This window comes from Agelaius phoeniceus, chromosome 1, assembly GCF_051311805.1.
Source record: "Agelaius phoeniceus isolate bAgePho1 chromosome 1, bAgePho1.hap1, whole genome shotgun sequence".
NCBI lineage: Eukaryota > Metazoa > Chordata > Aves > Passeriformes > Icteridae > Agelaius > Agelaius phoeniceus.
The window spans coordinates 131,563,050-131,577,502 of NC_135265.1; the positions used below are offsets into that span (position 1 = coordinate 131,563,050).

A 14,453-nucleotide genomic window follows, 5' to 3' on the forward strand; every position below is an offset into this window, starting at 1 on the left:
TGCCCGATGGCGCAGCGCCCACGGCCGGTGGACGAGGCGGGGGGGCGGAACGGTGCCGCGGGGGTGCCGGTGCGTACGGCCCGGCTCACAGGAAAGCCCCGCGGGCGGGGCGGGTTCCGCGGGAGGACTACAACTCCCGGCGTGCCCCGCGGGCCGTGGCCGCGCGGGGCACGCCGGGAGCTCGGCAACACCGCGGCCTCCATGATCTTCCCCTGCCGCCGGCGCGGCAGCGCCCGCTTGTCTCGCGGTGGGCGGGGCTTTCTTGCCACCGCCGCTCTGAGCGACATCCACACCACTCTATCAGCGCTGGCTGTACCACGGCTGTAGCCAATCAGCGGCGCGGAGGGGCGGGCCCCCGCCGCGGCCGGAGGTAGCGGTAGTGGCGGCAGCCGGAGTGCAGCCGTGGGGAGCGTGGGCCCTGCGTTGAGGAGCGGTGAGGTCGCTCCGGAGCTGTGCGGGTTCGGCGGGGCCCGGGGGCTCGGTCACCGGCCCCGGGGGGCCGCGGCGGCGACGGCATGGAGCAGACAGCGCCCAAGAGGTAAGGACCCTTCGCGGCGGCCCCTTCGCCGCCCGGGAGCAGTGGCACGGCCAGGATGAGGCCTCGGTGCCGGGGTGTCTGAAGAGGCGGTGGGACAGGGACGGTGCTGAGCTTTGATTAGCGGCCGGAGGGCTCTGTCACGTGGAGAAGAGTCTTCTGTAGGGTGGATGCCCCGAAATACAGCCTCCAGTAAATGCCCCGACGGAGGCGAACCCCTGGGGGCTGCTTGAGTTCACAACAATTTTAACATGAAGTGAGGGAAACTTGGTCGCCGAGCAGAGTCCCCTGCCCTGAGGGTCCCTCACTCGATGTTTCAGGTCTGTGGCAGGAGCACACATGAGTCGTTCTCTTTTCACGTTGGAAAGTGTCCTTGTGCTCTGCTGCTGGAGGGATGGATGCTTGTGGGGGTGGGCGTTGCATAGTTGCAATTGCAAATCAGGGAGTGGGAAGAGGCAAAACCCAGGAATATTCCCACAGTAGATGTATTTTCTCAAATATATAGGCTATCAGGTTATATTAATTACTGTGCTCGTTTTTAAAAATAATTTATCATTTGACTTCTTAGTGCATAAAACAATTTTGCTTTGTGTTAAATTTAAGTTTAATCATATATTTCTATTGGAATGAGATATAGTTGTACAATACACAGACTGTAGTTGTGTCGTGTACAGAATGTAATTATTTGGTTGACATACGTATTTACTGTCTTTGAGCTCTGATATTAGTTTTACTTCCAGATAATGAAAAAATCTAGGGACGACACAATATAAATTTGTAATAAAGGATATCAGTTTTTGCATTCATCTTTAAGACCTGTACATTCCCCATTCAGAAAAAATTCTTTAAAAGCAGTTTCCTGTAGGATGATAGGACTTAAAAAGAATGTAGTCTTAAACATCTGAGGACTTCTCCAATAACACATCAAGTGACAGTACCTACTGTGGAAAACTTTGAAAATTGATTGGTTTGTAGTTACTATCTAGGGTGGTTTTAGCAGGCAGTGGGGTAAGAAGGGACAGGCCTACACTGTACTTTCAGGCTGACAGTGCTGCATGGCTCAAGTAAAGGAAGTAGGAGAGGCACCAGCAAAAATTTAGGAAAAGAAATGGAAATGTCTGGGGAGTAATCAATGTCACCAGCAGCAGTGGAAACCTTGGGAACTGGTGGTATCGCAGGACAGAAAATAAACTGTGAAGTTAGCATAACCTGCCAAATGTTTTGGGGTGGATGTGGCATTTGCTGTAACTTTATTGCCTAGCTGGAGGTGTGTGGCTGGCATAACTGAAACTAAGAGATTTTTAAATTTTTGGATTAGGTCAGAAAGAACTAGATTTGGGAATGTCTAAACTCTGGCATGTTTTTATATTCCACATGGGTTTTGAAGCTTATTTCTGGAAATTCGTGATGAGAACTCAGATTTGTTTCTTTAGTGGAAGGGAAAATCTGTACTCAGTTTTTTGCAAAATATTAACTCATGTTATTTCTTAAGATTAGAAGCAAGTTTTTTATGGCTGTGCGTAATATCTCCTTTATTGGCAGTTTTGTACAGTTTCCCAATTGTTGGTATTCCCAACTATTCTAGGCTACCCCCTTTTTCTGCAAGTCCAGAAGAGATGCAGATTATTTTTTGTGGACTGAGTTTTTGGTGCTGTCCTTAGATGCGGTAGTGCTGTGAAATGGACCATGTTTACTTGGCAAAACAGATGTGAACACCAGAATTCTTTGCTTTGGTGCCTGTTGTTCCCAGGAGCAGTTACTGAGAGGGATCTCTTGGTATCATATCTGTGGTGCATCTGTTTACAGGTAGCAAGAATTTCATATGTACACTAAAAAGCTGCAGGGATGTCCTAGAATCCCAGTGTTGCCTTACAGGTATAGGGCACTTTTATCTCCACTTCCTTGTAGAGAAGGACACAATGCAATTGTCTGTTGCATAAATCTGTAATACAGCCCAGAAAGCAGCAATGATGGTGCTCAAATGACATTCTAGGCCATTGTGACTTTTCAATGGAGGTGCTGTCAAAATAATTCAGTTTTTTCCCTTGAGTAATGCTGCACTGCACTGCAACAGTAACAAAAGACTTTTAAGGAAGAGTTCTTTTCAGAATACTTTCTATTTTAGAAATAATTTAGAGTAGATGTTCTGATTTTATGCTGAACAATTTGTGCAGTAGTTGACACAGTGTTTTCTTGCATCTTGAATCTTTAACTGTACTTTAGATGTGCTCTATAGTTTTTTTTCTCTCACTAGAAAGATTCGCTCTTGAAATAGTTACAAAATTTGCCTCTTAGTGTTGTAATTTTTGTTTGTTGTTATTGTTTAGTTTTTCTATATCGTTGGCAAGCTCACATGTGATGATACAGGTTACATACAAGGGAAAAACAAAGTAGTTATAGACAGAATTTTCTCAAGTAGTTAGTTTTTAATCATGCCTATCTCCTGCATGCTGCTGCCAAATGAAAGGCTGCTTAACAGGCATGGGGAGTGTTAATGAAGGTTTTCCAGTCCTTTCTTAAAAAACTTGAGTTTAATGTTCACTGAAAAGCACAACGTTTCAAGTTTTGTGAGAAGAGGAAGAACTTGTTCTTAGAATATGAACTGTTTGTGAAAAAATTGTTTTTTAATGTTTGTGTCGGTGGACACGTTGGCAGTTGTCAAGTTCCTCCTGAAAATGATGGGACAAAAATGTTTGGGCTTTATTGGCAGAAGGCTAAATGTAAGTACACAGCACAATGGTGTTAACTGTCTTCATCTTGCTTCTCCTTGTGTGAGTGCTGTGAAGCAGAGCAAATGTCTCAAGGCTTCCACGTGCTGCCTCTACTTCAGATGACTGCAGTGATTTCTCCTGCTGCCTTCTCTTTTAATATATCAGTATAATTGATCCCAGCCATTCTTTTTAAATGTTTCAATGTGCTAGTTCTTCTGCACAATAAACCACATTTATTCATGTTTCTTGGAGGGGCTGTCCAGGTTTTTGTAACTCATGACAGTAATTGATGGCTTTCTATTCTTTATTCCAGCTTTATTTTTATTTTTGAACTTTCAGGGACTTTTTTTATCCCTACCTCTATAGCATACCACCAATTTATTTTGTGAAATCTATATAAAATGACTGTGGAGTACTGTAGTCATACTTTTTCTTTCATTTTTGGGGAGGAAATCTCTTGCTCTTTCATGTTGCAGTTCAGATTTTTCTTTGTGCTGGGATTGAGTGCCTCTTAGGTTTTCCTTTGCTAGAATTTTGCTGATGTACTCAATGGCAAATAAGATTCTGGTCAGACTAGGAACTAATGTTTTCTCATATAAACTGGATTTATAAAAGTATAATTATCTGCTAGGATGTATTTTCCTTGTTAAGAGACTAGATGTTATGTGGAAAGTCAAACCTTCTTGGAACAAGAAAATAATTTTCACAGGTCTTTCCCAGAAGTGTAGTTTGCTTAGTCCTTCTGATTTAAGGAACAGCTTCCCTTCTGGAAGACCTCTAAAATAGCTCATAACCACCACCTCATACTTTAGATTCTAGAGAAAAAAAATAACCCAGAACAACTTTCTGTCCAGGTTTTATACTCAACTTCTTTGCATCTCCTTTGGACTTTCTCATATATGGAGATCTATATCTCACACACACATATGGCACTTGCATCCTTTGGTCAGAATAAAGCAATGCCTGGATTTACTGATTTATTTGTTCTGTTTTAAATGCTTGTGTTATGAAAGTAGAGGCTCAATGAGGGAGAGAGGAGTGAGACACATTCTGTCCTTCTCTCCTATTGCTCTTGTACCCTTTGTCTCTTCATTTTTGCCTCCTGCCCCCTCTTCACCTTGCCCCCTTCCCCCTGCCAGTAAGAGCTGATGCTGAAGTCTTAGATGTGTTTCTCTGTCCCAGGATTGTTGCTTGCTTTTAACCAACAAGATACTATTTCTGGTCTCCTCTTGTATGCTGCTGGTGCTTTGCAGCCAGTTACACCAGTCACCACCTTCTTCCACGTTTCTCCCAGAGTTTTCATAAGTGCTGTCTTCACTGCAGCCCTTCAGGATGTGTCGCGTGGTGTTCTGGAGTTCCAGGAACTGAATATTCTATTGAAACATCCCGAAACAGAAATCATTAGAATGTCTGAGTCATTAGGGTTTTTCTATGGTTCAAAGACCTGTGGTGTTGATGCTACCACTTGAACACCGGACCCAGCATCTGAACTGATACAGTGCTTGTGAAGGAGTGGGAGGTGCTTTGAGCAGGGTATTTGGTGATGACATTCCTGAGGCCAGTACCTTTCTCACTGGAAATAGGCTTTGTATTAAGCTGCCTTAGTGTTAAGTGTGATTTGGTACTGTAACGTGTGTGTCAGGATTGGATAATATGAAAATAATTTTAAAACTACAGAATGCTTATTTTTTTTTTAATCTCCTGGTTGCTTCTCAAGTACTCCAGATAAGGTTATTTGACAGTGATGTTGGTTTTGATCAGATTATGGCTGTTAGTGATTGTTTCACTAACTCTTCTCAAACACTCACAATGCTTTGCCATTAATGGTGCTGTTGGAACCCTTTTGGTATGCATTTTTCGTTTTTTTCTTCTTTCTCATTTTAGCAGGTGTTAATGAGCAGGTGGAAGTGTTTTCTTGTGGGCATCTCCAGTCAGGGGTGCTGTATACTTTCTCTTTTCTTGCTAAAAAGTTCAGGCCCTCTGCTTTTCTGTTTAGTACGTCTTTTGTTACACAGCTCTTTGACTGAGAGACTCAGCTAAAGGTTATGCTTTTTATTTTTCAAGGCTCTGCTTATATTATAAACATACTGTGCATGGGGTTTTTTGGTGGCAAGAAGGGGATGATGGCAGCAAGTTATTCTTGAATGCAGTCTTTAAGGCTGCATATATTCTGTTCAGAGAGGAAAAAATTTGGAACAAAGAAACAAAATGAATGATTTATTACCTTAATACCTACCAGCAAAATATTTTTTCCTCTTTGATTTGTCTCAACATACGCTTTTTCAGTAATGAAATATATGTTTTCTCTGCAAAGTATAGGTTCTGTCTTTCCACTTTCTAGTGTCTAGCCAGCAGAGAGAGTGAAAAAGAAAACAGTTTTGTTCTTGTAGGGCAGTTTTGCAGACATTATTTAGTTGTTTTCATTTGAATTTTTTTGCTGTTTTTCTCCATGTTGATGAGTTGTGCCTTTCCTTTGCTGTGAAGAGTTTTATTTTCCCTAAACACACAGGCTTTCCAGCTTCTTGACTGTTTGCTGTAGCAAACTGCATGGTCTTTATTGTAGTTAGTCCACCTTTTCTTACTGATTGTGGATGCTTTTTGTGTTCATGTAATTACTACATCTGTGAAATTGTTCCTTGATGTATAAATGTGTGCACCCTTGTTTAACACCAATCCATATGACTTGTGTGCTTTTACAATTACTTTAAATTCTTTGCTTTTACTTAGATGGTTGGCAATTACAAATCTATTTTGACTCATGAGTTCCCTCATTGGTCACTCACGTTAATTTTTATTGATTTTGTCTATCACAGAATTGCATCTCCTAATATGAAGGGTTTTTTTTTTTCAGATCACTGTTCTTCCACTATTAAGACTTGTCAATCTTTTCTGTCCATGCCCTTCTTCCTTCCCCTGTTCCATATTTGTTTCTAGAAAGTATTGTGGGATAACTTACTTTCCATAAGTTCTTAATGATCTGCTGTTCTTCAAAGTTTCCTTTTTTTCATTCCCCTTTTCCTCCTCCTGCATATGGAATACATTGGCTATATTTAACACTACAGCACCAGCTTTTCTTCAGCTCATCTTCTACTTTATTAGAAGAAGGCTGTCATGTAGGAGTCAACTTGTTACTTCAGTCTTGCAGCAGAATTCCCTAGAACTTTATGGTGAAGGATTTACATGTTGCAGCCCCCCATCCCTGGTGCAATGTGTGTGTGGTTATATTTTCCTGTGCTGTGTTCACTGTTAGCTCTAGTGAAAGCTTGCAGCCGAGTTGTGTTTTGAGATTTGCCAGGAGTCTGGGGGCCTGGAGAGCTGGCAATGCTAGAGACCAGGGAAAGGCTAGGACTGCTTGTAAAGGCTAACAAATGGTGGTAAAAGGGAGTTCAAAGTGCTGGAAGAAATCATAGGGTGTTACTGAGTGATTTGAGATTGTATGAGAGAGAACTAAGGGCAAATACGGTGCTGTTATGTAATTAGAGATTTCGTTGCATCCTGTCCCTGTGTGCGTTTACTGAGATGCAAGAGAAGCTGCCCCAACAGCTCTTACAGTACTCAGCTTTTGGAATTTCAGTCTTCTGCTGCTACCTGGGAAGTGCTCCCATATACTCCCAGAATCATCTTGACTTCAGAATTCTGCTTTTAATGATGTCATTCACTGGCTGATGAGGGGTACAATTTAGAAACTGAGTACTTCATGTGGGTGAAGGACTGGTTTATAAATAGAGAACAGTGTGGCATCCCCTAAGCAGTACGGGGCATGTGTTTGCATGCTGTTTTTTGAGGGAAGGTAAACTTTCCTGCATTCTTTGTCTGTTTCTATTTCAGCAAAGGAAGTAGTTTGAAGAGTGAATTGGTCCCATGCTGCGTTGAATTGAGCAAACATTAATGGGAAAGTGATAGTGACAAAAAATGTCATAACTTAACCAACTATCATATAAGATTAATTAAAATTTGATTGCTGTTACACATTAAGTATTTTATTTTCATTTGAATATATTTTTCTTTGTAATAATTTATTCTGTCTGCTTGCTTGTGTGAAAATTTGCTGGAGTTCTTTCTCCCCCCCCAAAAATAAATAACTTCTGTCTTTCTTTTAGCAAACTGAAAAAGCTAAGTGAAGATAGTTTAACTAAGCAGCCTGAAGAAGTCTTTGATGTTCTGGAGAAGCTTGGTGAAGGGTAAGTACAGCTATTTACAGGGGCATAGGATCAGAGGGAAACAATACATAAAGCATATGTTGGAATATTGAGTTACAGAGAGAGTGACTGTAAATGCCTCTACAGACAAGTTTTACTACTAAAGCAAATGCATGCATTGGTAGATTTCTACACTTTCCATTATATATTTATGCATTTTTGATGTCTGTTGTTTGTTAACGCAGCAAATGTACTTGCACCTGTAATGGAATTAGAAACTCTTAAATCTTGACAAAAATTTCTGCTGTCTTGACAAAGCATTCTTCTGTCTTTCCTGAGGTCTTGGTAGAACTGATCTTTTTGCAGCCTGAAAAATGCTCACACTTTTGCATGAACATATGGCTTCTGTGGCTTTTTGTGCATAATGGAAATCAGGAGCAGTTTGCCTTGTTTTTTAAAAAAATTGTCTCGTTTTTAGGTCTTATGGTAGCGTGTTTAAAGCAATACACAAAGAATCTGGACAAGTTGTAGCAATTAAACAGGTCCCTGTGGAGTCAGATCTTCAAGAAATAATTAAAGAAATCTCTATAATGCAACAATGTGACAGGTAGGTATGACATTTCTGTTCCCTTTCTAAGAGTCTATGTGAAAATGTATTTCTACTTGTGAAAATAGCTGAAATATAAGCAGCTGCCAACTTTTTCATGGAAAGTAAATTGTCCAACATAGACTTTTTTAATTAAAGGAACCACTTTGTCGATCTCCTTCTCTCCTTACTTTGGATTGAAGGAAGTACAAATAGTGTACATAACAAAAACTGTTGAAAGAGGAAATACTGGCCTCTGCTTAGAATTCTCCGTGCTTGCTTCACTTTACTTGCACTCTTAAGGCTAAAGGTTACTGTTTCCTTTAAATGTCTTGGGCTTTGTGAAATTCTGTCTGCCTGTTTCAGAAGATTGATAAAGATATTTCTAGCAGAAGATGAATGGCTAGCAGTTAAGTTCCAGAAGAATATTTTCTTGGCTGCCATTTCCCTGTGAGAGCATCCCTTTCAAAATGTGAGCAGTCTTGTGAAAGTGCTGGTGGCTTGTTACCTTACACTTGTTCACAGATTTTATGATTGCAGGTCTTGTAAAAGAGGAAGCCTTAATGCAAGGATGCAGAAATTACTTTGCTATTTCTGTTGTCTATGGAGTTTTGGGCTACAACTTCAAAATCAAACCTATTAGTGTCAGTCTTTAGGCAAATATGAACAGTGTTTTGAGATTTCGCAGCACTTGATGTTTTGAGAAGATCATCTTGTCCTGATTGATAATAATACCCAATTGTTGCTGGGAATCCTGGCATAGTGTAAATCTGGTAAGAGATGGTCACAAAAATCAGTGGGTTTTCTTTAGAAGTAATACAGCTTTCCTTACTTCATGAATTTATAAGGAGCAAGATCAGTGTGTCATGCTTGTAAATGGTGGACGTTTAGACTAGTTAGGAGGAGACTGACCCACCTTTCCTTCTGAAAAGGTAAATTCATTTAGTGCTAACAGTTGCTCTTAAATGAAATAGTTTTTTGATAGTGTTGACCTGTCTTTTTGTAAAGATACCGTGTTGCAGGAGGCAACCATAGGTCCTCTCTTCTTCTGGTCCTCAACCAGTTGTCTCTATGAAGAATGTTGCTGCCAGAAATGCTGATCCTAAAATACAGTTCCTTGCTCCAAAACAAAATGGTGTTTGATTCTACCCCGTAATATAGGTGTTCTGATGAGAAACCACTGTCTGATATCTCAGTATCTCACTTCCTGACTTTGTGGGTGATAGATGACAATCAAACTGTAGCCTTCTTTGTTTCAGTTCCTGCCAAAAACCCCACCCCAAACCTTCAGTCTTGTATTTCCCTAAATACACCATCTAATAACTTCTGAAGGATGATTCTTTATATGTTTACCACATGTCTATCTGTCTTTCTTATGCAAGTGACTCCAAGGAAGCATTATGTTAAGTGACAAACTGATGAGTAGCAAAGCAGTACCTTCTGTTTGTGACAATACTATCACTTCTCATGAGATGCTTGAGTATAAAAAGCATTTGCAAATCCAGCAGGCTTCAAACCAGCACTAGATTCTCTTTAATAAGAAAGTCTAGTTCTGTCCTTGAAATAAATTCATTCTTGCAAAACTGGGAAAACATGGTTGAGTTTCCATGTGATTTTGCTCTGGAGAGAAGAAAACAAGGCAGCCTTTCTAAGAAGAGAAGCATTCAAGAGAGGTCTTAGAGGAGGGAAAAACAAAGCTTTTTATCAGATGACTGATGTTTGGGAAAACTTGGTCTGTATTTGAAGATTGTGGTAAACTTAGATACATAGTATTGCCTTTATCATTTTATTAAGTAATCATAATTTACTCTAAAAGGGCATTAGTTAAGCTAGTTACAAATTTAAAATGTATTTGGTTGCATTTTCTCTTTAGCTATGTCAAACAGTTTTTAACAACAGGTGTGCTGGTGATTTTTTTTTTTTTGTCTTCTACTAAGAATTCATCTATTTAACCTTTTTTTTTCCATTTAGTCCTTATGTTGTCAAGTACTATGGCAGCTACTTTAAGAACACAGATCTGTGGATTGTTATGGAATACTGTGGAGCTGGCTCTGTTTCGGACATAATTAGACTGCGTAATAAAACGGTGAGTTGTTTTTTTAAAAAATATAGATAGAAGTTCATAAAATCAACTTGTGAATTAAGTTTGGAAGCCAGAATAAAAGCTGGAGTTACAAGACAAGATCTTGGCTGATGCCAAGGGGCCTATCTGTGCCTTGCTTCCCAGGAAAAAAGCTCATGCAGTTTGACTGTCATTGTGCATTCCTCTCTGGTCTGGTCACCAGCAGAAGCAAATGCATTTTGAAATACAAAGATCTTGGGAATTTCTTAAAAATTACTGCTTTGTAGAAGGCAAAGCTGTGGCTTCTTTCCCCTACCCCTTCTACCTTACAGTCTGTCAGCAGCCACTTAGTAGCTGCATAGTTTGGAAACAGGTGTATAACTGTCTTGCTCTCACTCAGTGGTTAGGGAGCATGAGAAATAACTGGTATTACTCAAGGAATGAGAGGGGAAAAGATGCCAACTAAGGAATGTGAGAGAAAACCAAAATGAGGGTTGTATGGAAGTGTCTTCATGGACTTATAACAGCAATAATATAGAGGAAGCCTGTGGGAAGCCGGTATTGTTAGTTTGCATGAAGAAACAGCTTCTCTGAAAAGTGTTTTGTTGTAGGTGTCAAGCAGCCTTGAATTCCTTTGAGTCCATTGTTTTCAGTAATAAGCTGTAACATGAGGTATTCTTTTTACCAGTAGGTACCCTGAGGTGACACTATTTGCTGGGCTTCACATTTTGTAAACACTCCTTGAGATGTTCCTTGCACCTTACTTGGGAGCAGAGGGGGAAAGTAAAGGAGAGAAAAGCAATGTTTAGAAAACAAGACATAAAAGAAAATGGAATCAGGTTTATCAGGAAGTTGTGGTGATGTCGAGACTAAAGGGAGCCCCTTTGGAGAAGGTGGATTGTGTTGGGGCTCCTGTGATGTTGAAGTGATGAAAAGACAAAACCAATGTGAGATTGCTGGAGTTCTGCAATCTTCAAAATTGGTGTTCTTGCTGTTGTATGTTATCCAAGGATCAGTAGCTCTTGTAAGAAATGGCACAAGCTACTTGAGAATTTAAAAAACCAAAACAAACCATAATCCATTTAAAACAGAATTTAAGAAAAGAAAAAAAGGAGCAAACTTGTTTGTGCATTGATAGAAAGTGCTTGCATTTTTATTTTAAAAAAGGTGTCCAAATGAATGTGTGTGTGTACTTATATAAAATTGGGCTATCTAGTTTTTCTTAGATCTGTTGTAGGATATTGACATAGTAGATGAATTAAAGATTTGAGGGGAAGGGATATTGGAGTCTAGGAGCAAATGCATACTGATGATCAGACAAACTATGTCTTCTACTGCTGTTAAGGTCCATATGATTAAATAGCATGAATTCTGTTTTAAGACACAGAATAATCAGTAAATGCATGGATACCAATGATAAAGCTTTTTTAAAGGCAAGTCATGGAGTGCATGGCTAGAAGAGTTCTGGGAAGGAGTTGGTAAGGACACAGTTAATGCTGGCTGATGTAAAGTTGGTTGGATGTGCTGAAAGGTTTATGGACAGACTTCCACACCAGAGGTCTTCAAGCAAATACAGCTGTAATCTGGAGTAAGTGGGAAGTTCTGTCACAGGTGGGTGATTGTTTCAAATATAAGAAAGAGAGTGTTTTGGCCTACGAAATGGATCTGTGCTATCCTGTTTCACAAAGAGGGTAGAAATACTGGTGACAGAGGTTGTATTCCTAGCAGTGGAAACTGGCAAAGACTTGCAAGGCTTTGTGGTACTGAGAAAATAAGCACAACTAAATGTGAAGAAATAAATTTGGCTTGGTGAGGAAGGCAAAGCCTTTATATTGAGGTTCATGAGTGCTTGAGCTTAACTTTCAGAAATAGATGAATAAGTAAAGTGGTTGTCAGAGGTTACAGTGGTACCAAGGACACAACAAAACTATGGAAGTTAAAGAAGGTAACAAGGGTGATCAGAAGTAAAGACTATTTCTCTAGAAGCAGATAGTCAGATGCATTTGAATATTTCTGTGATGAGAAGAGGTACCTGGAGGGAGAAACATGGTGAAAGGTTTTGAAAACCAGGTGTAGCACCAAGAAAGTAAAATATGGGTATCTTACTGTTTATTACAAAACAAGAGCTCACTTATCACAGTAGATGCAAAGTAAAAATTTTTTTCTTTGCACATGATGATGAGGGTCACTGTATAGTTGCAGAAGTTTGTGTAGGTGCTGAGAGTTGATTTTCAAAAGGCAGCTAAATAAGACCAGGAAAAAATGACTGTGCACTCAAATGGGTAATGACTGGAGCAGGAAGTCCGTGTGCTTCAGATCTCTGGGAAGACACAGCAGAGAACTATGACAGTTTACTTGGCATGTACTTATATTCAGGAAGGTTACCAGGCTGGACAGAATTTTCATTCTAGTGTAGAATAGGGAATGTTCTAGTGCCTATAAAAAAAAAAAAATAAGCAAAGCAAACGCCTTAATTTCTCCCTTTCTATGCCTCTGTCTTGAAAGTTTTGGAATGTTTAGGCAGAGGCTTTGGATGTGTTTGAATGCTCTTGCTCTTTGTGGAACAGTGGCCTGATCACTCAGACTGTGTGGTGGGAAGCTTGTGACTATTACTGGAATGAGGCTGCTTAAAGTACTTCTGAGAGCATTCTGTTGATGACCTTACATTTTATTTATTTATTTATTCATTCATTAAATGGAAATAAGAAATAGTTTTGTAATAAGAAAATAAAGATATATACTTGCAAACAAGGAGAGAGTTGTTTCTTATTTTAGCAGAATATTTACTGAATATAGTCAGACACATAGAGTTATGTATTCTGTAACTTTCTTAAATTGTCAAATGAAGACTGTGGTTGGGCCAAGGAAAAGTTTGTTTCCTTTATTTCCTGCTTCTCATATTTAAGGAAAAGAAATAAAGAGAGTTGAAGTAAGAACCCTTTAGTGCAATGGCCATTAGGATTATCATTTGGACTTGATCTTAAAGATCTCTTCCAACCTAAATTATTTTAGGATGATTATTAAGTCAGGTCATAGGAGAAGGTGGATTTCTTCTCCTGTTTGGAGAGGAAACGTTAATATGTGTTTGCCTTTGTTGCTTGTCTCTAAAACTAAGAATTTATTAATCATCTTCTGTTTTAGTGGTTTCTGTTTTTCAAAAATTGTGTTTGTCTAGAAAGCGAGCAACACTGGGCTTTTTTCCACTGTTCTAGTGGAAAGAAAACCGAGGGAAACAGAATCCAAAGTTAGGGTAATTTTTAGTGACTGTTTGGAGCCCATTCATATGGAGAAGTTTTCAGCTTAGCAAGAGCAGGTTCATGTCCAAGAGGCCTGAGCCATTAATTTGAAGTTAAATGGACCCCTCGATTCTGCTGGAGTCTTCTAATGTGCCAGGCAGATTAGCAGCACTTCAGCAAATCCATGGTGCTTGTTAGCTCATCCAGGGTGTGGTGTTCATCAGTCCTGGGCAGCAAAGCTTAGATCTAGTTTTGTCTGCTTTTCTCAGAGACTGGTTTGGGAGGTACATGTATCTTATGCATTCAGACTGTGGGCTGCTGCCAGGAAGGGCAGTTCTGCTGCTGTCCTCCAACCTGATTGGTGTGTTCCTCCTGCCTTTTCCATGCCTCAGATGCAGCGATTGTCTGTGGCTGCAGGGTGATCTTCGATAAGCTTGATGATAGAATGGGGAAACTTCCTCTCTCTTCTGTCCTCCCCACCCTCATGAGCTAACTCTGGACTTACTGTGGCAGCGCAGTGGCTTCATCTGATGCAAGGAATGAGCACTGTGGAAAGGGAAGGAAGAGCATGTCAGAGACTGACTTTCAGTGTCAATAGATGAGATAATTACAGTGTGAAGCAACACTCACTGGTTGCCCTTAACATAGGGGAGAGTGTTTACAGACAACCATCCTTGTCTCTCTAATAATTATTGAGGGTGCATTTGCTCATCCACTGATCATGATTACTAAGTCATTCTAATCCTGACTCTTTGGGGACCAAATTCAGCTGACTGAAACATACCAGGTAGTGGCTATATTGTAGGGTTATCAGACAAACCTGTCTTACTTGGGTCAGTATTTTAAGTCACGAGTGTAGGAGTGGATCGCTGTGCAGGTACAGTGTGCAGTTGGGCCCAGAGATTGTTCATTTTGTATCTAAAATTATTTCCTTTACATGCCACTTTTTACATATGTAATGCCTCATGTACTCCTAATGATTAGCTTCTGCCATGTTTTCTTAGCTAATTACTTTTTTTCTGTGTGTTTAAGCTCTACTAATTTGAGTGAATAGTGTATCCAAATCTCTGGATGCTGTATTTAAATGTCCTGCTGGATTTTCTTTCTCTGTATGTTACCATAGGGCTCCAGGGTAAATCTTTTGTTATCTGGACTAAAGGCATTTTGCTCATAAGAGTGTTGTT

General features: G+C 40.1%; 1 protein-coding gene across 1 annotated transcript in view; it reads left to right on the forward strand.

Annotated features, from left to right (window-relative positions):
- The first annotated feature begins 268 nt into the window (after positions 1-268).
- Positions 269-14,453, forward strand: part of STK3 (serine/threonine kinase 3) — a 127,138-nt gene continuing 112,953 nt past the window's right edge. The window contains exons 1-4 of the mRNA XM_054640889.2: positions 269-538; positions 7,347-7,427; positions 7,864-7,992; positions 9,943-10,057. Of these exons, the coding sequence (XP_054496864.1) occupies positions 516-538; positions 7,347-7,427; positions 7,864-7,992; positions 9,943-10,057 (348 nt within the window). The 5' untranslated portion in view covers positions 269-515. The remainder of the gene's footprint in view (positions 539-7,346; positions 7,428-7,863; positions 7,993-9,942; positions 10,058-14,453) is intronic.